At 39.3% G+C, this 24009-nt stretch overlaps 2 protein-coding genes across 5 annotated transcripts in view; both read right to left on the minus strand.

Moving 5' to 3' along the window:
• The window catches only part of C10HXorf38 (chromosome 10 CXorf38 homolog), a 21892-nt gene extending 19071 nt beyond the window's left edge, over positions 1-2821 (minus strand). For both annotated transcript variants that reach the window (XM_013348276.2, XM_005352857.3), the window contains exons 1-2: positions 1053-2821; positions 766-900 (exon numbers count right to left, since the gene is read on the minus strand). In XM_013348276.2, coding sequence (XP_013203730.1) covers positions 766-900; positions 1053-1268 — 351 coding nt within the window. In that variant the 5' untranslated portion in view covers positions 1269-2821. The remainder of the gene's footprint in view (positions 1-765; positions 901-1052) is intronic.
• Positions 2822-2952: 131 nt separating this feature from the next.
• Positions 2953-24009, minus strand: part of Med14 (mediator complex subunit 14) — a 105177-nt gene continuing 84120 nt past the window's right edge. For 2 of the 3 annotated variants that reach the window (XM_026781988.1, XM_005352858.3), the window contains 9 exons: positions 21123-21234; positions 16729-16860; positions 14038-14220; positions 12981-13216; positions 11266-11445; positions 10712-10819; positions 8477-8602; positions 7963-8155; positions 2953-5506 (listed from right to left, as the gene is read on the minus strand). In XM_026781988.1, coding sequence (XP_026637789.1) covers positions 5433-5506; positions 7963-8155; positions 8477-8602; positions 10712-10819; positions 11266-11445; positions 12981-13216; positions 14038-14220; positions 16729-16860; positions 21123-21234 — 1344 coding nt within the window. In that variant the 3' untranslated portion in view covers positions 2953-5432. The remainder of the gene's footprint in view (positions 5507-7962; positions 8156-8476; positions 8603-10711; positions 10820-11265; positions 11446-12980; positions 13217-14037; positions 14221-16728; positions 16861-21122; positions 21235-24009) is intronic. The other variant, XM_026781987.1, reaches the window with a different exon arrangement.

The raw sequence follows: 24009 nt of genomic DNA on the forward strand, positions 1-24009 counted from the left end.
GGATTCAACATGTTAACTGCAGTCCCAGCAATGCCCCCCCTTCCACCTGGCAATTGTGTACTTGTCCATATACTAACTCCTAAAGTCAACTTGTGTTAGGAAGCTACTTCTGACCCATCCCTCCACTCACTACTGAGCTTCCAGGAAACATCAAGAAATCAAAACAAATTCCCAATCAGCCCAGGCAGTAAGTCACAGCGTCAAAATCTAAAGACAGGCCTAACAACATCTACCTCATAACTCACCACAGTTCTACCTTCTAAAATTTTATACCTTGGCTAGGCACTCCGCAGCCAAAATGAGCCTTTTAATGATCTTGCCGTAAGGCACACCTTATCTCTTCTTCCACGTCCCCTGGTCTGTACCTTCTTTCCCCTTCTTTTGAGACAAGGTCTTAAACAACATAGCCTAGGATATCCCCAAACTTGTGCAACCCTGCCTGGGCCTCTGTAGTGGTGGAATTACAGGCATGAGCCACAGCACTTGGCTTCACTACACGTCTTGCATCATCAGTATCTTTTATTGAAATCTTTACTATAGCTTTCAAGAAGCAAAGCTCAAAGGCCTGAAGGAAGAGCTAAAAGATTCTATTTTAGTGCACTGGGATGGGTCCACTCTAACAGCCTTTAACCACTAGAACACTAGGCCAAGTAATCTCTTTGTACCTGTAGTTTCTAAAGTCTCAGCTTTCACTCACAAACCATCCTCTGCCCTGGGGCAACAAGTGACCTGCCTTCGGCTTTCCTCCAGGCTGCAAGTGCTTACCTTGGCTACCTCCCAAGCGTCCACGGGCCAGAGGCCAGGCCGGCAGTTTCCCCAGTGCACATCTCCATTTCTGTTGACATGATGCCTCAAGATCTCACGTTTCCATTCTGTGCACACCACACACTGAGGCTGAAACTACAGGGGGCAGACATGAGACAAGACCCAGGCGTGCTGGGCAGCAGAAATAGGAACACCCCAGGAGCAGCCCCGCCCCTCGAAAAAAAAGACAAGTTCAAGGAACTGGGGAAAGGCTGGGAACTGTCCCAGCCCCGAGGCCAGCAGCTTACCTGGCGGGCGCGCGGGCTGCACCGGGAACCACCGCGACAGATGGCGTGGGGACCAAGGCCAGGGACTGCAGCGAGCAGCTCGCGATGGAATGAGAGGACCTCGCGGCGGATGAAGCCCTGCAGACAGCTGCGCAGCAGCAGCAGGCAGTGTCCAGCCTTCACCCAGTTTTTGTACTCAGCGCAATTAAGGCGCACCGCTAGTTCTGACAGCACCATGTCTCAGCCCTGAGCTGAGAAAGGTGGGGGGCCTGGCAGCAGTACGCATGCGCAGGGAACCCTGGGAAGTTCCTACAGCGCAAGCGCGTTGGAGGAGCTTCCAGGAGGCGCAGGCGCAGCCCCACCCAGAAACTATTTCCCACCATTGGTGTTGCTTAGCGTCACTGAGTACCACAATACAATTTGTGACAGACGGTAGAGGCGGGCCATTCTTCCACATCCGGGAAGCTGCAGCTCCTCCACTTCTTAAAGGAACCACCTAAGGTTTGTGGACTTGAAACATTCAGATGCAGCCTCTGTGATTAAACTTTCTCATTTCCCCAAAAATCCTGCTAGCCCTCTAACCACCCATGATGTGTGGATTCCTGCTTTGACTCCTTAAATTGTAAAGATGGAGTACTCAAGGCACATTTCTTGAATGACATATTTCCTTGCATTATGCAATTCTAGAAAATTAACTAGTTCCTAAAGCCATAGAACAACCGCAGAAAATCCTGGACATCAATAGACCACGCCTGCCATCTGAGTGATGCGCAGGTCTATTCTGTTGTGTGCTCCCCGGCACGTGCTAAAGTGACACTAGGGCCAGAATCTCCATAATTGGAGCACCTGGCGAGACAAACGTAGATAACGTAGATAACGTGTTTCCTGGATTTGGAGGGAGGGCTGCACAGTCACAAGCTGAAGCCTTCAGATGTACACCACGGTTATTTCAGCTGTCAGAATACATTAGATTATCAATATAATGTGAGAAAAAGTCACTGTTTTAGATGCTTTTAGTGAAGTTCTTTAGCTTGGAAAACGCGTTGAAATTGTGTGTAATCAAAAGACCTTGAATGAAGGCTGTAAACAGAGAAGGCTTTCTAAGACTCACAGCATAGGTAGTGTTAAGGTGCACTAGTTCTGGGTTCAAACTACCAAGTTTTTGTAGTTTGATCTTAGCTAATTCTAGTTTTAATCCTAATAAATTACTTTACTTCTTTGTGCCTCTGTTTATCATCTGTAAGGTTATTAATACTTACCTCACAGTGTGACGAGAGACATTTATACACATGGAAACACTTAGTATGATGCCTGGCACACAGTAAGCTCTTGGTAAGTGCTAGTTCTCACGTTATAGTGACGTAAACATGCCCTTTTATCCATCAGTTTATATTATTGGACAAAGAATTTTATCAAATCACTGGCTAGCTGAAAGTGGGGACAATTTATAAAAAACAGAGACCAGATCTGGTGATCTGAAGACTCAAAATACAGTGCAGGCAGGTATCTCTTAATTTGGTCTTACTAACCTCAATATTAAACCCATCCAAAGCAAATCCAAATACGCCATCCCATCAAAGCAAATGAAAACTTCAACAAAACCCTACATTAACATTTATCCTTCTCTCATTTTTCATAAGTTTTCTTAAAAATTTTAAAAGTATAAATTTTGTATTAAGAACATTTGAAAGTAAGGGTGGGACATGCCTGTCTTCCCAGTACTCAGGTGAATCACTTGAACCTAGAAGGTTCAAGGTCAGCCTGAGCAATATGAAAACAACTCTGTCTTTTTTTTTAATGGAAAAAAAGAAGAAGAAAAAGAAAATAATGTAATTGGTATTTCTTTTGGAGAAAAAAACAAGACATGGAAGTTTTTAATGGAAAAAAAGAAGAAAAAGAAAATAATGTAATTGGTATTTCTTTTGGAGAAAAAACAGACAAAACTTTATGCCTACCCTTAACCCAGCTAATCTTTAAACAAGGTTCAACTCCTGCGGTTAATAACTGGCCATGCTCTGATCAAGTTATCGCCTTCCTCCTAACTCTAAAAGGCCTTCTATACATTTTAAAATGACATTTTGAAAGTGTCAGATCAGGGCCAATGTCTTCTTTCAGGGTTAAACTAATACTAAACCAAAACTACAACCCAAAATATCTTCACCAAAATTAACTAGAGAGGTGGTAGTTCTCTGAAACTTGTATAAATTTTATTTATTACTGTAAATACTAAAATCACATTGAAAACACCTTAAAGTCAAACCACCTACTAGAGAAAAACCACTATGGAATCCAGTTTCTTTGATTGAACCTGGTTAACAAAAGAGGCAAAAGACATGGTTTGTGATGAAAGTTACGATTCAAATGCTAAGTATTTCCAAGCTTTAATAAAGTATATACCAATTCCAAGTACCAAGTATGATATCAAAATTCAAATTCACTGGTTTACTCTTAAATCAAAATCAAATTCTGTTCATTGAATCCTATCTTACTTGATTTACACAATGCATTCAAAGGTGTTATAATTAAGAAAAGTAGCCATTGAATGCATCATGTATAAAAATGCAATTAACATTTCAAAACCACACTTAAAAGAGAAAATACCTGAAAAGCGAATTCTATTAATAAAATTATTTGAAACAATATCCTGCAGATAAAAATACATTTCTTGTATATACATGTAGATTTCTACATGAAAGATAGGATTCAGCTCCCAATAGAAAAGGGCTGACTCCTGATCAAGCCATCTTAGATTGCCAAACCCATGTGATTACCACTGTGAAGAGAACTGAAAACAGAAGGAGAAAAGGGTTAGGTTAAAGGAAGAATAAAAGTTTAGTCACCTACTCTGGAAAAGTGTCAGAGTTGGGTGAAAAGCAGGAGATGAAGGCAAAAATGAAACACAGAAGACAAAGAAAGCCTCAACTCTGACTGGAAACGAAGATTCAAGCAAAGTTGAGCATATATGATACAGTTGCAGTGAGATGCTTAAAACCAGAATCTGATGGTTATAGTTCTAGAATCTCAATTAATCATCTTCAAATGGAATCAGACAAACATCTAAAATTTCATTGAGGACTAATTATATTGGCTAGATATAACTCAGTATGATTATCATTAAAACACATAAAACAAAAACAAAAAAAAACTGCTCCAAATAACATCAAGTTATCAGAAGACATTTGAATCAGATAATATTCATCAAAGCTTAAAAAGTCCTGACTGGCTGTAAGAGACAGTATAGTACTCTAGAAAGAAATCCTATTGAGAGGTACCAGTGCCAGAAACTCCACTGGACCCTAGACAGGCCCTGCACTGTGGACTGGACCAGGTTGTGTCCAGCAAAATATCCTATTGCTTTGCTGACAATTAATTAAATTGAGATTGCTCAGAACAACCCCAATTGTGTTGGGGAAGGTAAGAAGTTAAATAAGATAAAGAAATGTCACTGAAACTTCATGCAAACTAGAGCATTCAAGTTCTTTGCTTCCTAGTTAATGCTGTATGCAGACATTTTCCTAACAAAAAGGTTCCCATTTCTTCACACATGAGAATAACTGCATTATTTGAGATCCTTGATCATTATAAATCACTTACTGTCTCTTTTCAAAGACAAAGTTCTTTCATTTTACCCAAATCCTATACTGAAAAACAACCAAGGTGCTAAATGTTATCACCAGTTAGGAATGTCTGAAGAAACTACATTAACCTTAAAACAAAAAATGTTTTTGGTCAAATTTCAGACATACGTAATTTAAAAACTGACTGGCCCCACCAGGTTAAAGATGAAGAGAGGCCCTAAGAACTCTCGAGAGCTTACACACACACACCAGTGAGTGTCACTTTTACATCCTAGTTTTATTCAATATTGCTTCTTTGGGATATGTTTAACAGCTCCCAAAACATTTCTGTGTAAGGATTCAAAGCGGTCATATTAAAATACAACTTCAATATAAAGCTTGTCACAGTTTTACAGTATTCAAAAATGACAGACCTGCCTTAAAAAAACAAAAAACCCTCAAAAATCAAAAAAGACCACTATACCCAAAGCATAAGAAAACAATTAAATAAACAAGTTTGGCATTTTCATTACTTTATAGTATAAAACAGAATATTAAATCTATTACTGGCAAGCGGACACTGATTTGTTACCTAGTTTGAAATGTGTCGCATTTAAACATACTATACAAGTTCACTATACAAAAGATTGATGGTCTTTTTGATGAAAGAAGTGCACCCTGAAAAGTTTTGCCAGTTTAGAATATTTAGCTCTTAAGATTTTTATTTATTTATTTATTTTTTTTAAAAAAGTCCTTTTCCTTTTAAAAATTGAAGGCTGAATTCAGCCTTTTTTGTGTGTGTGTTGTTTTTCATTTGTCAGCCTTCCTGGTTTAAAAATAGTGTCTATGGACGCCCACCAGGGGGCAGTGTAAGATTAGCCATTAAATCACGAACAGCTGCAAATATTGTGCATTCACCTGCAACAGAGAAAAATGGTCATTAGCTATTCGCAGTACAGGAGAGAAGTTAACACACCGGTGAGGGGAGGGTTGATTAAAATCAGTTATGAATTTGAAATAAAGGACTATGTATTTCAAACTACTCATATTTTTAGGCGATGAGATCTGGTGTGGACTAGCATATTATATTTGAGTGGCGTTTTGCTTTTTTCTCAGGAAGAAATCTGGGGCAAGTGTCAAGTTTAAACAGAGAGAAAGAGATGCCGTCAGTGCATAGAAAGTGTCACAGTGGATAAGACTTTAAAATTGAACACTGTAGAATGCTTATGCGTTTTGGATTTAATGACAAGTTCTAAATTATATTTATCCATTGCTTATAACTTCGGTGATGTCCTCCTAATACTGCATGAGAGGCCAGATGAGAATGCCTCCAATAGGTCATAGGAATACTGTCCAATAGAACATTCTGTGACAATGGGAACGTGTATTTTGTGGTTATCAAGCACTACTCTAGCTATGAAATTAAGACTGAAGTCAATTAAATACAAAAATAAAGTGGGTTGTTTTGGTTTTTTTTTAAGGGAGAAAAGATCTATTTATACTTAAAAGTTATTTTTTCCCCTTTTCTTTCCTTTTTGGTTGCTATGAGACAATAATCTCACTATGTAACCCAGACCGGCTTGGAACTCAAAATCCTCCTGCTTCAGCCTCCAAGTGCTGAGATTATAGGTGTAAAGCACTGGACTAAGCTGGGATCTTTCTTCAAAGCTCTTCAATGTGAGATGGGCAAGGAAGCCTAAGTATTACATACCAAAAATCTAAATATTCGATTTGTAGAGTCACCACTGATACCTCATCCTCTCAACTTCCTCTCTGCTGCTTAGTTCTTATGAAATATTGCAAATACTTAAATATTATAAAACAAACCGGATCTTTCCCACTAGAACATGTTTTTAACACTACCACAGCTGAAAAGGGGAAAACAGAAGAAGCCCTTGTATGAATGATGGCCTTCTGTCAAGGGGCAGGACACATTGACTCTATGCAAGTCACTGAGAGCCTTTGCTCCAAACATTGGAAAATGAAGGTACAGAAAAGGATAAAAGAAATCCGAAGGTTTGTCCAGCCAAAAAAGGAACAAAAGAAAAGCACTCCCACAATACCTTACCAACTTCTTAAAGAACTGAGGTAGGTGCGTGTGTGCGGGCATGTGTGTGCATGGATGTGTGTGCGTGTGCACAGGCATATGCATGCACACTTCCATTGACAGGCCAAAAAATCTGCTTGATCATAGTAGGATCAAAACATTTCCCTTATAATTTTTAAATTCCAGAAGATATAATACATAAAAATGATAATAGTCATGTCTATATGAAGGAATTGTGCTTATCAGAGTTCTACTAGATTGCTACTTTGAGGACTTATTTTCAGCTGAAGAGATAGGTCAAAGAATGAAAGCAGAGAAGTGTCAGAAGTAAAAGTACTATAACAAATGAAGCATACCGCTCTCTATTGCCCAGTGTATTCCTTAGAAACTGAAGCAAGAACTTACCCAGGTATGATGTGGGGAACAGTTTAAAAAAAAAAACTCATTTTCCTCAGGATCCCTAAAACTTTTCACACTGTGATACATAAAAATGTTTCAGAGAACAGCTTTTTCCTTGTTTACCATAATCGTGTTAGCAAGGGATAAAGAGGACTTCCTTAGCATTAGACATGAGTGAACATCCATTTAAATTTTCTAAGTATTAGAAATGAAAAAAATAAAAGTTTTCTTTGCTGAGCTTCATGTTTTAGAACCCCAAATTAGGTATTGCCAGGAGTCACATGTTAAGTGTGGGCTACTCCAGCATCGAAGCAACCTTATTTATCTTTCAAGAAACACTCTGGTTTTTTCGGAAATGTCCAGTCTCAGAGCTTCATTGTGCACTCAGGGAAAAGGCTCACTTGCACCCACCTGACACTTACATAAGAAGCCCAAAAAGCAGTGATGCCATTTGTATCAGCTTTTATTCTTCACAAAACATTTAGAAGATACACAACTTTTAATAATAGTATTTTGTTCATGATCGAACCATGAAGTATGAGAAACCAACATGCATTTCAACTTTGTGATGTACAGAGTGGCAGGTATTGATGGCAAGGCAGGAATTCACAGCCACAGAAAATCTATCATCCTAACCTAGGGCTTTGTGGCAATGTGTGCTATAAATACAAGCTTCTGGCATTAGCAACCGGCTCAGTCCCAATAGTAAATTGCTAACAAAAATGAAGTTCAGGCAGCAAAGAAATGGACAAAAATGAAGAACCAGTGAGAAAGAAAGAAAGCGACAAGCAGACACTAAGAGCGCTAGTACTAGGATTGGGGTGCAGAGGAGGGAAGGAGGGAAAAGAGGAGGAAAGCAGAGGCAGGTCTCTCTCAAAGGAATCCTTATAACATATACGCAATAAAATACCATCTACTGCTCATGTACCTTGTCGTGGTGGGTTCATCTCTGCAAACCTCTTCAGAATGTTGCTGACCATCATGGGCGCAGCAACAGAAGAGTTCTGCTGTCTGGGAATGTCTGCCTGCTGGGTGGTACCTGAAGCCATGTCATAAATTATTGGAACTATTATACTAACAGGTTCTTGGGGAGGGACTGATGTTTTCTGAGTTAGCTGAAGCTGTAGACACACAAAGAAAATAAAAAACAGAAAATCAAATATTTGTCTTAATTGGTGCGAGGTACTATCATTTACTTTCAGATTAAGATACAGCAAATACAAAAAAATTAAATAAGATAAAAAAGTGACAAACAACTGAGTATTATGATTGTCTCACAATTACTAACTTGAATACATTTCTGTTGTTACTAAGGGAACAGTGAAGAAATATGGTCTTAAAGCGGGCAATAACCGGTAACACAACAAATTGTTTTATTACTTTCACATGGCTGTTTCTTCAGAAACTCTGCACATGCACAGATGATGTCAGGTGTTACTTACAAAAAACAGCATTTTGGATTTCAACACCACAGCTGGTGTCCCAGGAGGTGCAATTGGTGGTGCGCTGGGAGGGATGGTGAGGCAAAACTGAACATTCCATTTTAGCTGGGTTGCTTGGTCTGGGAACTATTGTGAAAGGGGAGAGAAATTATGAGAAAACTCCTGTTAACATTTAAAATCACATCTGGTCTGGAGTCTGAGGAGGTAGGACTTCCACATTCTATTCAATCATTCAGACAGCATGCACTTTCTTAAAAGAATATATATGAAGTCACTAACAAAAACTTGGGGGTAAATTTGTGTGCTCTGTTCTCATTCATTCCTGAACGCTTTATTACTATTCCCAAGGCTAATACTTCAGCTTCTAAACATCTAGCTCCTTTTGTTTCACTGTTTTCAAAGAAGCCAACAAAGCTCAGGGCTTCACTGCTTCTTCCTTGAACCCCTAGCAATCCCAGTGGCTTACTCTTTGGGTGCATGCTTACAGCTACTATCAGTTCTACATCTTGAGTGAGGCTCTAATCATGCTCACAAATGCTGAGTGACACTATGACATATGCTGCTCCCTCCCACAATTAAGTCTAACACATGACACTTACGGCTCTCATTGACTGGGGTCCATTAGATTTCCAAATCCTGTTTCTAACTGATTCCTTAGACAAACTAGGCAAATAGTGTCAATGGTTTAGAAGGATAATTCACTGGTGCTTTTGCAGACAGATATTACTCCTTCAAAATCTCTGACATCCCATACAAGGTCTGTTACAGACTACCACATCAAAAGGCAAATGTTAATACAAAAATTAAAAAAAAAAAAACAAAACTTCCTCCCCAATCCTGATAGTAAAATGTGAACAGAAATGAGGGAGGTATTAGGCTAATCAAATCATCACCAGAAATAAATATCAAGATCAAAGAATGGGAGATTGAGAGAATAATTAATCAACTATCACCGGGGTTCAAACTAAATAATTTTAAGTAATACCCACAGTATGGGGCTAGAAAGATGGCTCAGCAGGTAAAAGTGCATACTGGTCTTCCAGAGGAAGCAAGTTCAGTTCCTAGCACTTATGTGGGGTGGATCAAACTAACTTTCACTCCAGCTTAAAGGGATCCAATGCCCTCTCTTTTGGCCTCTGCCCATGCCTATACCCACACACATATGGCATATATATAGATACACATATATACCCATACAAAATCAAATGAAAATAAATCTTGGGGTAGAGAGATGGCTCAGAGGTTAAGAGAGCTTGTTGTTCTTGCAGAGGACCCAAGTTTAGTGCCCAGCGCCCATGTCACAACTCACAACCAAATCCAGGGAATTGAATGACCTCTTTTGGCTTCAATGGGCACTGCTCTAACATGCACAAACCCAGACGCAGACCAACACACACACAATTGAGATTTAAAAAAATAAATAAATTAAAAAAATAAATAATGGTGCTAGGATCAGTGATTAAGAGAATTGGCTCCACTTCAGAGGACCTGGCTTTGGTTCACAATCATCTATAACTCTAGTCCCAGGGAATCTGACATTCCTTTCAGGTATCCTAGGGCATTTATATGGCACACAGACACACATGCAAGCAAACATCCCATAAAAATAAGTAAATCTTCAAAATAAAAAATAAAATCATAGAAAAAATAGCTGAGACTACCAAAGGTAGAAATATAAAAAGAGAAGAAAAAAATTGATAACTGAGCTTGGTGTGCTTGTGAGACTAGGAACTGGTGAACCTCTACAGAGGAAAATTTACTAGGATCTATCAAAGTGACATCTATATATCTATATTTCACAGCTATTAAATAAATATAAAATATTTTATAATAAAAATAGATACACGTACATAACAATATAGGAGCAAGACATTTCCACTTCTCATAAGACCATCTCTGCAAGAAGAGTTAGTTACTGGGAACTCTGCTTGAACAGAGAATGGATGGAGAGTGGTTACTGGGTAATTCCTCAATCTATCACCCTGTCCTGAATTCAAAAGACACAGCAGAATTGTGTCATCTTGTCACATCAAATTTTAAGTCAAAATTAAGAATTTAATTCAATTTAAGCCTTTAAAAACCTTTTTAGCGGCTGGTGAATAACTATGAGTTTGAGGCCAGTCTATTAAAAAAAAAACAAATTTTAAGAGAAAAAAAATCAAAAATAAACAAAATAAGTGAGCAAGAATAAACACTTCTCTGCATCAGAAAAGCTTTTGTTTCTCAGTAACTCACCAGCTCCAACTTCATAATATGCACACAGTCTCGGAGAATGTGTGTTGGTGCTCCCAACAACTTGGTGAAGGCTATAAGTGTGTTGGCTTTAAATGGTGGTCCTGCAACCTATGAGGGGGAAAAAGAAATCACCTTACTCTTCATTCTACTTTGACTTTTCTGGTTCACTGACTAAATTACAAACATGCATTAAAAAACACATACTCGGGCTGGGGGATGGTGGCACACACCTTTAATGCCAGCACTCGGGAGGCAGAGGCAAGCATATCTATGTGAGTTCAAGGCCAGCCTGGTCTACAAGAGCTATTTCCAGGGACAGGCTCCCAAAACTACAGAGAAACCCTGTCTTGAAACAAAACAAAACAAAAACACCAAAACATACTCAGGGATGGACAGATGAATCAGTGGTTAAGAGTTCAATTCTTAGCAACCACACGGTGGCTCACAACCATCTATAATGGGATCTGATGCCCTCTTCTGGCATAAAGACATACATACTGATAGAGCACTCATATACATAAAACAAATAAATTAAAAAAAAAGAAAACACATACTCTTGTTTCGAAGAATTTCTCCAAAACTTGAAGCTCATCAGGTTTCCACTGTCCTGCATTTTCAGGTGTTACTTTTAGCTGAAGGGTCTGGTTGGTTTTGGGACTAAGAGCTACTCTGCATTTCAGGGCATCTGTCTTGAACATAATTACACCAGGTTCATTGGAATTGATCAGTTGCAACTGCAAAACAAGGATGAAGCAAATCAACAGGGAAAGACAAGCATATTGTTGACAGAACTGTCACAATAGAATACCAACTAAATTGGTCCAGGCTAGCCAGATGAGAGTCACAGAGTCCAACATTAGAGGGACCATAAGTAGCAGAACTCAGGCTGCACCACAGCTCGTATCATCGCTAAGCTGAATGTTAATTTATCCAATGTATCTTAATATTGGGAAGGGATACAGTGACAAGAGAAAGCAAAAAGAGAGCGTTTAATCAAAGTAGATCATGGCCACATATGAAAAACATCAAAGCAGAAACTGCTTTTCTTGAGGATGTAGATTCACTTCCCAGCACCCACACGGTGCCTCACAAATCTAAGTATTGTTCTAGGGATATCTGATGCCTTCTTTGGGCCTCCATGTGTACTGTGTATATCTAGTACACAAACATGAAGGTTATAAACACTCATAAAATACAATTAAAAATAAAAAATCAAATGAAACATACTATTTTATATAATCCAAACAAGGCAACAATTTCTTAAAATATTTTTTTTAGATTTTTTTTTCAAGATCTGATTATAAAGCTGGGCGGTGGTGGCACATGCCTTTAATCCCAGCACTCAGGAGGTAGAGGCAGGCAGATCTCTGTGGGTTCGAGGCCAGCCTGGTCTACAAGAGCTAGTTCCAGAACAGGCTCCAAAGCTACAGAGAACCCTGTCATGAGAAAATAAATAAATAAATAAATAAATAAATAAATAAATAAATAAATAAATATAAATAAATAAATAAATGAAATGACTATAAGATTGTGAAATGGCTTTCAAGCAACCGTATAGTAGATATTATAAATAGTGATCAGTTTGGATACTTCGTTAATACACATAGATTCTGGCAATAATGGTAACTGTAAATTAAGAACACACCGAATACCAAAATAATATCCTAAGGCTTTACATGGAGCACTATGAATGCCCACAAATGTTACCAGTCAGGTAGATACTATCTACATCAGAGCACAACCCAGGAAACCTAGCAGCCAGACTATAGAATTACTGCTCTCAGTATCGACCTATCTCTTAAGGTTATCACCATAGGATAACCATAAGGTTATCACCATGTCTCTACAAGGCTTTTAAACAAATCTAATTGCTCATGTACTTTTTAAAACTGAACCCTAACATCTATGACCAACATGTTGATTTTGATGAAGACTCAGCTTCAAAGTCAGTCTGCCTGCAAAGGTACTCCAGAGATCAAATAGTCATTTGTATGTGCAAGGTCAGACCCAGTGTGCGTTGGTTCCTTGCAATATTATAACCTATTCCCAGGTCAGGGTTAGCCACATTATCTAGAAAACACAGAACAGTAAACTGGAAAACTCTCCAACCTAAGAATAGAAAATGATGGGGTTCATCTTTAATGCTAGGCAATGAAGTGAAGTATATATAATACTAACAAAATGGTTAAGAAGGTGACAGAGTGTCTCTCACAAAGACTTTATTGTCCCTTTGAAAAGGACCATTTAGAAAGTCACATAGCACTCGTACCGTTTCCTGTTGAATAATTCTTTGAAGGTGTCGTCTCATGATGACAGATCCAAGGAATCTCTCAAGTGGGGAACAAAGATAACTGCCTGCCAGGCCAGGCACAAGGCCCGGAGTTGGAGAGGGTAATAGTAAGATGTTCAAGGCACTATGAGTGAGGATGGTGGGTATGGATGCTGCCCAGGAGCGCTGAGGTAGTTTGCGAGGTGGAGGCATGTTGGTTGGCATCGTCTGGGAACCTTTTGGAAAGGAAAACAAATAATTTCATTTGCAAATGCACACTATCCCATTATTGTCTGTTTGTCTTCATCACAGATGATGTAATCGGGACTCTACTTCTGGTCACCAAGGAATCTTATGTCAGTCATCAGATAACAATCAGCTGCCATGATTCTCCTGATTGTTTCCAAGCTCCTTACAACATGACCCTGCAGGAACTCTTTCAAGGAAGTGGAATCTGCTCAACCTGGAATCTGCCTGCTTTTGGCCAAACAGATCACCATGGAAGGGATGCTCAACTAGGTACAGGACCTCGTGTGCTTTCCTCTAACTTCTACCCACTGTGTAAAAAAGTCATGATCAAGTGTGAGACCACACAGAGCACAGAGAAGTCGTGTCAACTGAAGTTATGTTAGGTCTCCTACTGCAGACACACAAGTAAGCTGAGTAGAGTCTCAAAGTACAGAATCATAAGCCAACAAAGCATTGTTTTTTTAAGCACTAAAATTATGTAACAAAAGTAAGAATATATATATTTGTAAAATTCTCTTAATTTCTATAGTTTTGTTGGTTAACAAGGTATCTTTTATGCTTCAATAGTGTAGACAAAAATTAACAGTCATGACAGAGTTGCTGGGACTCACCTCCTAAGACTTCTGGAGACAACCCTTTTTCTTACTACATTTCCCCTCACTTTGCTAATTAATACTGTGAACTCATTTACAGTTTAAAGTTTGGAAATCCTCATTTGAGAAATACACTGTGACTTTATGCCAGGACAAAATGACAGAAATCATCTATTGGTAATGCTTTAGAAGAACATAATGCTGGCAACACTTACTTGTGCCAGCTCGGGGGGAATGAGAAGCATCTGGAACAGGAGAATGTAGAGAGGGGTTGGCTGGTGACATTCCAGGCAAACGGGTTGCTGGTGAGGGTCCAGCCACTTGAGGAGACCCAGGCCAGTTTCCTGCTCGTCCACTTGGTGACACCATAGTGTATGGAGAACTAGGGTCAAGGGTTCCTAGAGAAAAAAGCAAACAGATGATTCTCAAAATATGTATTTTAATGTCCTCAAAGTATGTGACAACAGTCATAGTCTCAAATAGTGAGCCGTTATATCTATCTTTCACTAAAGCTTGATGTCTCTAAACACATTACACCTAAGTCTCGATTTTGTGGTGCTTGTGTACTTTCTGTGCGTTTGTTTTTTAAGACACAGTTCTCTTTGAATAGCCCTGGCTAGACTGGAATTCACTATATAGGCCAGGATGGTCTTGAATTCACAGAAATCCACCTGCCCCTGCCTCCCAAGTGCCAAAATTAAAGCATGCAGCACTATACCAGCTAGAGTTTGTGTACTTTCAAACTGGATTAAAGACTTGGAAAAATGAAAAGGATAAATTAGTTTCAAACAAGCTTCCGAAAACATAAAGAAAAATCAAGTTCCACTGAAAGGAAGACCAGCCCTGGCAAATTATGTTTCCATTCTACTGAGAAAAGGATGAGAGAGGGAAACTACACAATTTCTTTATTCAGTGAAGAAGAAATAGAACTGAGAATCAAGCTTTGAAAGCAGTGGATTCCTTAGCAATTTGATATTTTTTTTTTTTCGAGACAGGGTTTCTCTGTGGCTTTGGAGCCTGTCCTGGAACTAGCTCTGTAGACCAGGCTGGTCTCGAACTCACAGAGATCCGCCTGCCTCTACCTCCTGAGTGCTGGGATTAAAGGCGTGTGCCACCATCGCAATTTGATATTTTAAACTATACCAAAAACACCTTTAACATACTGTTTATATTCTTTTGTCACCAAATGATACAATGATAAAATAAATAATCTTGACTTATAAAAAAGGAAGTCTTACAAATAAGTAAGACAACACAAGAAAGTAGGCAAGGTGTATATAAATTGGTGGGAATAAAACAAGAGACACTACAGACAAATGGGTATTCGAAAAGTAAGCTTGAGTTAAGTAAGTGAAATTTAAATAACAGTCAAGAAATGTATATCCAATAATAAAACACCATTTTTCACCTAGCATATGGCAAAATTTTTAGAAAATCTTAATACACAATGTTGGTAATGTCGCAGGACAACAGACATTGCCCCAACAATACTACAGAAAATTGGTATAGCCTTTCAGGTGAGCAATTAGCCCTATGTTGCAAAAGCTTTAGAATTTCTCAAATGTGTTACAATCTGAATGACATGTTTAGGAACTTACCTAAGGCAGTCATCATGGATGTGAGTATATATGGTACCATTTTAAATTATGGAAAAAAATAGAAACATTCAAAATAGATATAATATAGGACAATAGTTAGCTATAGTATATACGCCTCTGAGAAAAGAGATAAGATGGCTGGTGAAATGAAAACATTTGAGTCAGGTGTCCTGTCCTATGCTTTTAATCACAGACAAGGAATACTACGAAGCCATGTAGTATGATGATGGAGAATTCTTACTGACAAATGTTTATACATAACAGTATTTGTTAGTAAAGTCCTCGCTAAAAACAGCTGAAAGACTAAGTAAGTTCTTTAGGTTCTGATGTCCATGGTGTTCACGATGAATTGTGTATATATAATCCACTGCCATGTGGGATGGGGAGGAGATGTGTGTTGGTATGTGTGTAAAACAGGTCTGCAGAATATATCCCAAATCAGGGGCTGGAGAAATGGCTCAGTGGTTAGGATCACTTGTTCTTGAAAGGAATCCAGGATTTGGTTCCTAGCATACACATGGTGGCACATAACCACCTGCAATTCCAATTCCAGCAGATCTGATGTTCTTTTCTGACCTCCAGGGGTACCAGGTATGTGCCTGGTACACATACATACATGAGGATGAAAGACTCATATGCATAAAATAAAAACAAATAATTCTTAAGAAATCAGTGACACAAAATGCCTCTGAGAAAAGAGATAAGATGGCTGGTGAATGAAAACATTTGAGTCAGGTGTCCTGTCCTATGCTTTTAATCATAGCACTTGGGAGACAGATGGGGTGGGGGCTAGCAGTGGGATGTGGGTGTTGCTGTGATTTAAAGGTCAGCCCGAGCTATACAGTGAGATCTTGTATAACAAACAAAATGACAACAAACAGAAAGAGGACATTTCACTGACTATCTCCACCTGATCTTTATTTGCATCCATTCAAAATAAATTTATTTCAAGTTGAAAATTCAAGTTTCAAAACAATTCATATGGTAAGGTAACCAAATAGGGGGAACTATCTGAGAGGAGGACAAGCCAAAATAGCTAGAGAGCAAGCACAGAAAGATATGGACAGTCCAATCAGCAGACAGCAGGTGACAGGAAGGGCAGAGCAAGGAAAGAGAGAAGACAGTCACAGACCAACCAGTCAGTGCCTCTGTGTGGAAAAACTAAGAAAAATGTCTATTTTTGTCCATGTAATTTTTGCTATTTCTCAATAAATAAATACTAATTTTTTCAATAAGAAATTTGATTTAACAAAAATTACTTTTATATCAAGCTCTAAATGCTACAGCGATTTCTGTGTATGGACTCACCATGTGGACTAGCAAAACTGGCCCCTGGTCCTATTGAGATTCCATGCGAGGATGGGGGAGGAGTTGGAACAAATGACGCTGGTGATGGGGCTCGCAAGGCCCCACTGGGGGAGCTGGCAGCATGCAGATTTCCTAATAAAGGAAAATAATTACAGATGATCTCACAGGACACATATTATGTCCTGTCCAAGGACCACAGGTTAAAAAAATCTCCCTAGAGACTATAGAGACAAGCAGAAAAGGTCCCATAAATAGCATGAAGGAAAATTGGAAAGACTTCACTATTGCAAGAAAGTTCAAGTCCACGGGTCCATGTTATAACTCTCATACTCACCAACTGAAAAGAAATTGTGTCAAAACACTTTTTAGTCATGTACTTAGTCAACAAGTAGGTGAGTTTATCAGCTTTTTGCCAAGCACTATTCTAGGCATGGAAGACATAGTTAACGTAAGAAACAATTTCTGCCCTCATGGAGTATGTATTCTAGTAAAATTAGCATGAAAAATCTATAAGGTAACAGCAAGTGCTGTGGAGAAAACCAGTGCAAAGGAAAGGAACAATTCTTTGTTGTGGCAGAGGTCAAGACTCTAAAGGGGCACGAGAACCAGACAAAAAGAAAATGCAAGACATAGCACAGGGAATAAGATAACCCAGACAAAACAGATGAGCCACTCTAAAGGCCCCAAAGAAAGGATAGTTTGTGTACTAGGGCAGGGACCAGGGTGCTAGAAAAGAGTAAAGAAGGGTGGCATAAGAGGAGATGACAGGCCAGACAGTGGTGGGATATGCCTGTAATCCCAGTATTTGGGAGGCAGAGGCAGATGGATCTTTGTGAGTTCATCAAGGCCAGCCTGGTCTACAAGAGGACAGACTCCAAACAGTCAGAGCTGTTACACAGAGAAACCCTGTCTGGGGTAAAAGACAGACAGACAGACAGACAGACAGACAGACAGAGCAGTTTAGAGGTAAGTTCTGTTCCAGATCACATATGGACTGGTAGGCCACTCTAAAGATATTTGGTTTGCCTCAGATGTTGGGTAACCAATAGCTTCTGGAGTAGAAGCCATTAACTAACTTCTGTTCCAGGAGGTTCACTCTGACTGCAACTAGCTCAAAGGTGACTGAAGGATGGCTGAGGAGCTGCAAGGTGCTTGAATTTGGGGTTGAACACAAAGGGTAGTCAGCAGTATTTGGTAAATAACTCTATGTGGGTATAAAAGCAAAGAGTGTTCTACATGTCTCTGATAGCTACAGTCTGGCTAACATGATGACAGAAGGGGTTGCCCCTTCCTGAACTAGGGTGCCTATGCAAGGATCATGACTCAGGTCTAGGAAACCACGAACTTGGTTTCAGCCATAAAGAGTTGTGGCAATCCACTAAATATTAGGTGCAAGTGAATAGTTCCAGGATGAGGTCTAAAACATATACAAAAGCTGGGAGACAGGCACTTAAAGCCATGGGACTGATGTTAACTTTGAGGGTTCTGAAAGGGAGAACTATTAAAACTATGAAAAACTCAACATATAAATACTTGCTATATTATTACTCAATATTAGCAGATTTCAAACTCTTTATGATAATATAGGATGATTTCATTTTATGTTGTATAATATTATCTCATACTCAATAAATATGTCAGTCAACTTGATTAACCTTTATGTGTTATATTTACCTATTTAGCTGTATGATCTGACAAGTGACTTAACTTCTCCATGCCTTGGTTAATGGAACCTATGCCATAAATTTGCTGTGATGATTAAATGAGTAAAGTGCTTAGAATAGGGCTTGGCATATTCACAGCAAGCACTGTATACCTGTCTACTACTATAATCAAAGCTCTCCCACCCACTAAGGTTCTAATGACCCTGGGCAAATCTTCAAGCTATGGTCCAAGAAACTTTGATAAGCTTCAGGCCTCCATAGAGCCAACTGGCTACCACACACTTAGATTTGGAAATCTTCAGGACTTTCACAATCATAAAGTTAAGAAAACTTCCCTCTGTAGCACTGAAACTAGTTCTTCTCTGTTAAGAAAACCGAGCCCTTTTGTGGCGCTAGTATAGTCCACATATCCATATATGGATGGCTGATACAATAAAGATGAAGCTTTTAGAAAAGGCCCTGCTTCTTCATATTCTGGCCATTCAGGACAATGTCCTCTGGGACCTCAGGTTCCCACACACAATGGTGTGGTCTTCCTGGAATACCCACATTGTCTGTGTCCTTGCTTCTGGCCTGCTCTAACCCACCCTTCATGTCTCATCTTGACCCATATCAAGGTAAAGAAGGCAGGCAAAGAAGCTTCTCCAGAGCAGAAATGGCTGGTCCTTTAACAGTCTTTCAAAAGCCTGGATGGCCCCTTTATAAGGCTCAAAACCTGAGGCATTACAGGTGGCGACTGTTAGGGAGTCTAAACAGGAACCATACACACAGCCTCCAAAAACCAGGAAATTGAATTTCCTAAACAATACAAAACAAAACAAAACAAAACAAAACTCAAAGATTTGGTTGCCTGGCTTCCCTTAGGACCCCCCCTTAAAAAAAAACACGTGTTATTGTAATAAATTGAAGAATAATCTGAGTGGCTGTGAGAGGCATGCAGCAGAGGAAGAAGCTGCCAAGATGAGACTGGCTGAGCAAGGGCATTTGGAGTATCAAGTAGTCTAATCTGGGACCAAGGCAAATTACAACGGGTTGATCAGAGAAGTACATGTGCAGCCCGGTTACCGACTAAATACTTCATGGGATTTATTTCACTAAATTCTTACTATATCTCTGATGAACGCATTTTATGATATTCTCAGATACAAATAGAAATGAGCAAGTTAAACAAGTCAGACCAGTTCATCTCTCATTAGATTAACAGGTTCTGCAGGATCATGTGCATTTCTTATATGTATGCACACTTATACATACGTATCTGTATTAAGGGATTTTGGAAGAGCAATTTATAAAGGAAAAAACCCACATGCTAGCAATTCTGCTTTATAAGGTGAAAATTGTAAATGTGTTTGTTGAACTTATTACTAAAACTCAGTGCTTAGGGATCTTGCTTAGTAAAGCATTTGTCTAGCATGTATGAGGCCTTGGTTTTCATTCTTATATCATAGACACAAACACACAAAATCTAGTATGTTGAGCATCCTCAAATGATAAAAACATCCTTTAGTTGACTAATTTATTAAATCAAAGGCTTTTACCATACAATTTTTAAATTTATTTCTTTTTCTTCTTCTTATACTACTAAGAACTGAACTTAGGGCCTCATGTATTCTATACAAGCACTCAAACACTAAACTATGCCCCATCCCATTCTGTATTTTTCTGCTTATGAGGTCCTGAACTTTGTGATCCTGTTGTTCCAGCCTGCCAAGTAGCTAAGATTACAAGTTTACACCACCAGGTCTGGCAAATTATTTATTTTCTTATATGTTACATGCAATATCACACAATAAATCTTTTGATAAAACAGTTTTTGCTTTAATTTTTCATTACATTAATTTAACTATGTGAGCTGAAAGGTAAGAGGTTTTTTACCCCTTAAGAAATCTGTTACCACTGAGCGGTGGTGGCGCACACCTTTAATCCCAGCACTCAGAAGGCAGGGCAGAGGCAGGCGGATCTCTGGGAGTTCGAGGCCAGCCTAGTCCACACAGTGAGTTCCAGGACAGGCTCCAAAGCTATAGGGAAACACTGTATTAAAAAAAATTCAGAGAATCATTCAGTCAAAAGTAAAAATTTGGCATGCCGCCCACATTTTACAGTGCATAGGATGGCCCAGCAAAGCCATTTTGTCAGGACAAATAAGGAGTGAAGGGCCTGACTCCAGGAACTGGAGAACAGATCACATCCAGCAAAGCTTAAGCAAGAGCAGAAGGATAGAAATCACATAGCAGTCAGACATGGTGGTTACCCCTGTAACCCCAGCACTAGGGAGGAGAAGGCAGAAGGATCATGGCCTCAAGACTATCTTGGGCTACAAATTGAGTTTAAAACCAACCTGGGCAACATTAGTCCATTTCAAAAAACAAAACAAAACAAAAAAAGTGAAAAGGGGCTCCAATTTGTTAATTTCCTGAAGCAGATAGCCAGTTGGCCCCAAGCCTACAACTGTCAACCTCTAATGCAGACCATGAGATTAGTAGCAACCCTGGGAGTTACGGTACCATGAGTCTCACTCTGGACGCTTGAAATACGTGTTATAAAGTGCTCCTAAAATACCATAAATGTGAATTTCCCAACACTACTTCAATGAAAGCAGGCAATTATCTAGTCAGAGAACAGAAAAAGAATCTGTTGGAAGCCTGAGGCCACCTGTATAGTGCTTCCTCTTGGGTATGTGTGATTTGGATTCACAAGATGAACAGGACAAGAGAGTAAGTTATATCTTACCTGGAGACTGTGTGTGAATCATAGAGGGGGACTGATTAACTGTGTTGTGATAGGACGCAGGAGGTGAAGTAAGAGGGTAAGCACCTGAAGTTCCTGGCTGCTTTGGAAATGGCTGGGAAAAAAAAGAAAAGTTAATGTTGGCATAGTGGTCAAGCATAGAGAGTGTAAGTGTGGCTGTCTGTCAGTAAACAGACATTAGGGTCTGCTACTTTAATTGGCAAATAGAAACCATTTACATATGGAACTGTTCAAATTCCACATCAATCATGCAAAATACAAGGTCAGAATGCTGACTTGCAAGGGTTTGAAAAACAATACAACCCTCATTTTTTCACCTGCTTCAACATCACTGCTTCTATCTTTCACCATATACTGTGCTCATTTTATATGGCACAGCATTATTTGAATCCTTTTACGTTAACAACTGTGAAATCACAGTGACTCTTTTAATTTCTAACCTCTACCTTCTTTAGCAGCAGATAAAAAGTGGTGCATGTAGTTGGTGAGATAGCTTCTATGGCAGCACACCTCTTCCTGGTCCAATCTTCAGCAACATACAGACAATCCACGCAAGTGTGAAGCATACAAACAAGAGTGAAAACGTTTCCTAGTAGTTATTGGCCGGGCAGTGGTGGTGCACACCTTTAATCCCAGCTTTCAGGAGGCAAAGGCAGGGTTTGAGGTCAGCCTGGTATATAGAGAAAGTTCCCAGGACTGACTTCATAGCTACTGGAAAACCATGTTTCAAAAAAATATATATATATGAACTAACAAATTAATTGAGGTGTTCAGCTCATATAGTAAAATATAAAAAAAAATTAATTACTTAAATAAAAAGCTTCATATTGATTCACTTTCTGACTCTTCTAGTACAATTCCACAACAATGTATAACAATAAAGAAAGCATGCACTATCCTGTCACATTCACTGCACACATGGAATTGCCACAGGCTCAGCTTTGATTTAGATAATATCCCTCATGAGAATTTTAATCTTACAGCACCAATCAACCTCTTGCAGAGAACCACATGCAGAATTTGGTACTTTCAAAGCATTCTTGGTATATAAAGGTAATACATTCTATTGCCAGAGGATCAAGACAGCCTAGTTTTGTTAAAGACTATTGGAGAGAAGCTCACAACAGTTTGTCAAATGTTGGACCATTATGAGTGAGCGCATCTAAGCACCATCCCCAGAAAAAAAAAAAATAAAAAAATCTAAATGCACAATTTGATGAATGTTTAAAATTTTAACTAGCTAGATATGGTGGTACATACCTTTAATGCCAGCACTGAGGAGGGAAAGGCAGGTGGCTTTCTATAAGTTTAAAGACAAACTGGTTTACATATGAACTCCAGGCCAGACAGAGCTAGTTAGAAAAACCTTTTCTCAAAAAAATAAAGTAAATAAATAAATTGCAAAGTAACTACCAGCATATCAGTCTTTCCAAGTCTTTAGTGCCTCCTCATAGATCTGCAACTGATCTGATTTCCATCATTCCAAACCAGTCTTCTTAAGATATCAAGACTGATAGCCTGAGCTCAATTTCCAGGACCCATGTGGTAAAAGAAAAACTGACTCCAGCAAGTTGTCCTCTGCCCTGCACATGTGCTATGACACTTAGAAGCACACAAAATAAATAAGCGGTGAAAAAAATTGTAAGGCGAGGTGGCGCACACCTTTAATTCCAGGACGTGGAAGACACAGGCAGGCATGAGTTTGAGGCCAGCCTGTTCTATATAGGGAAGAGGACAGTCAAGGCCAATTAGTTTCAAAACTTTTTTGACTCCCCAAGAATTCTTTTTTTTTTTTTTTTTTTTTTTTGGTTTTTCGAGACAGGGTTTCTCTGTGGCTTTGGAGCCTGTCCTGGAACTAGCTCTTATAGACCAGGCTGGTCTCGAACTCACAGAGATCCACCTGCCTCTGCCTCCCGAGTGCTGGGATTAAAGGCGTGCGCCACCACCGCCGGGCCTCCCCAAGAATTCTGAGTGGCATTGTCAGACATCTGATTTAGAAATAAATAACACCAACAATAAAAAGCAAAGAATTCCTAGAGTTTTTACAAAGTGATAAACTGCTCTAATGTTTCTAGAACACGCTAACTTTCCCTTACTCTACCCACATCTAATCATTTTGCCCTAGCCTCTGACTACTCTCCCAGATGGAAATCTCATATCTAGTGTGAAATGTTACAGGCAGATAGAACTCTCAGCAAAATCAGAGGGTTTAAGAAACTACTGTGTCACATGATTTTTTCAGTGACCAAAACAATCCTTGGAGAATCAGCCAATGAATGATTTATTTAGGATGAACGTAGTAACAATGGATCACATCTCTAGCAACTGTCAGTATGACATTAATCCCTGCTATCTCTGTGGCCATCCAGCCCAACTCAATCATTTGTTTCCAAGAATATGTGGTTCACTCTTTACCCAATGTCAAGTCCAAAAAAAAGATCTACAATGTAACAAAAAAGGCCCCACAATAAACGTTACTACTACTACTACTAAGCACTCCTGTGGCATCTGCAGTACAAGGTCCTCCTCTGCAATGGTGGCACAACAACTTCATCTGAGTCAACATCTGGCACAGCCCCACTCTGGCTATAGAATTATTCATATGTGGTTTTACTGGGCTGCCCTGTATGTTCAAAAAGAACAGGAAGAGAAAAAAACAGAGAAGGAAAGAACCTAAAAAGCTGCCCAGAATAATACACAAACTCTCCTGCTGTAGAAGTCCTGTACTCTTTGAAAGACACAAGCACCAGCAAGTTGCACTTACTAAGCATAAGTAGCCAGGCCAGAAGCAAGGCAACCTAAGGGCATTCATTGATGTTCTGAAAAGATCTGGGTGAGAAGCCATGAGGTACTGTATAAAAATTATGGC

Source organism: Microtus ochrogaster, chromosome 10 (genome assembly GCF_000317375.1).
Source record: "Microtus ochrogaster isolate Prairie Vole_2 chromosome 10, MicOch1.0, whole genome shotgun sequence".
Taxonomy (NCBI): domain Eukaryota; kingdom Metazoa; phylum Chordata; class Mammalia; order Rodentia; family Cricetidae; genus Microtus; species Microtus ochrogaster.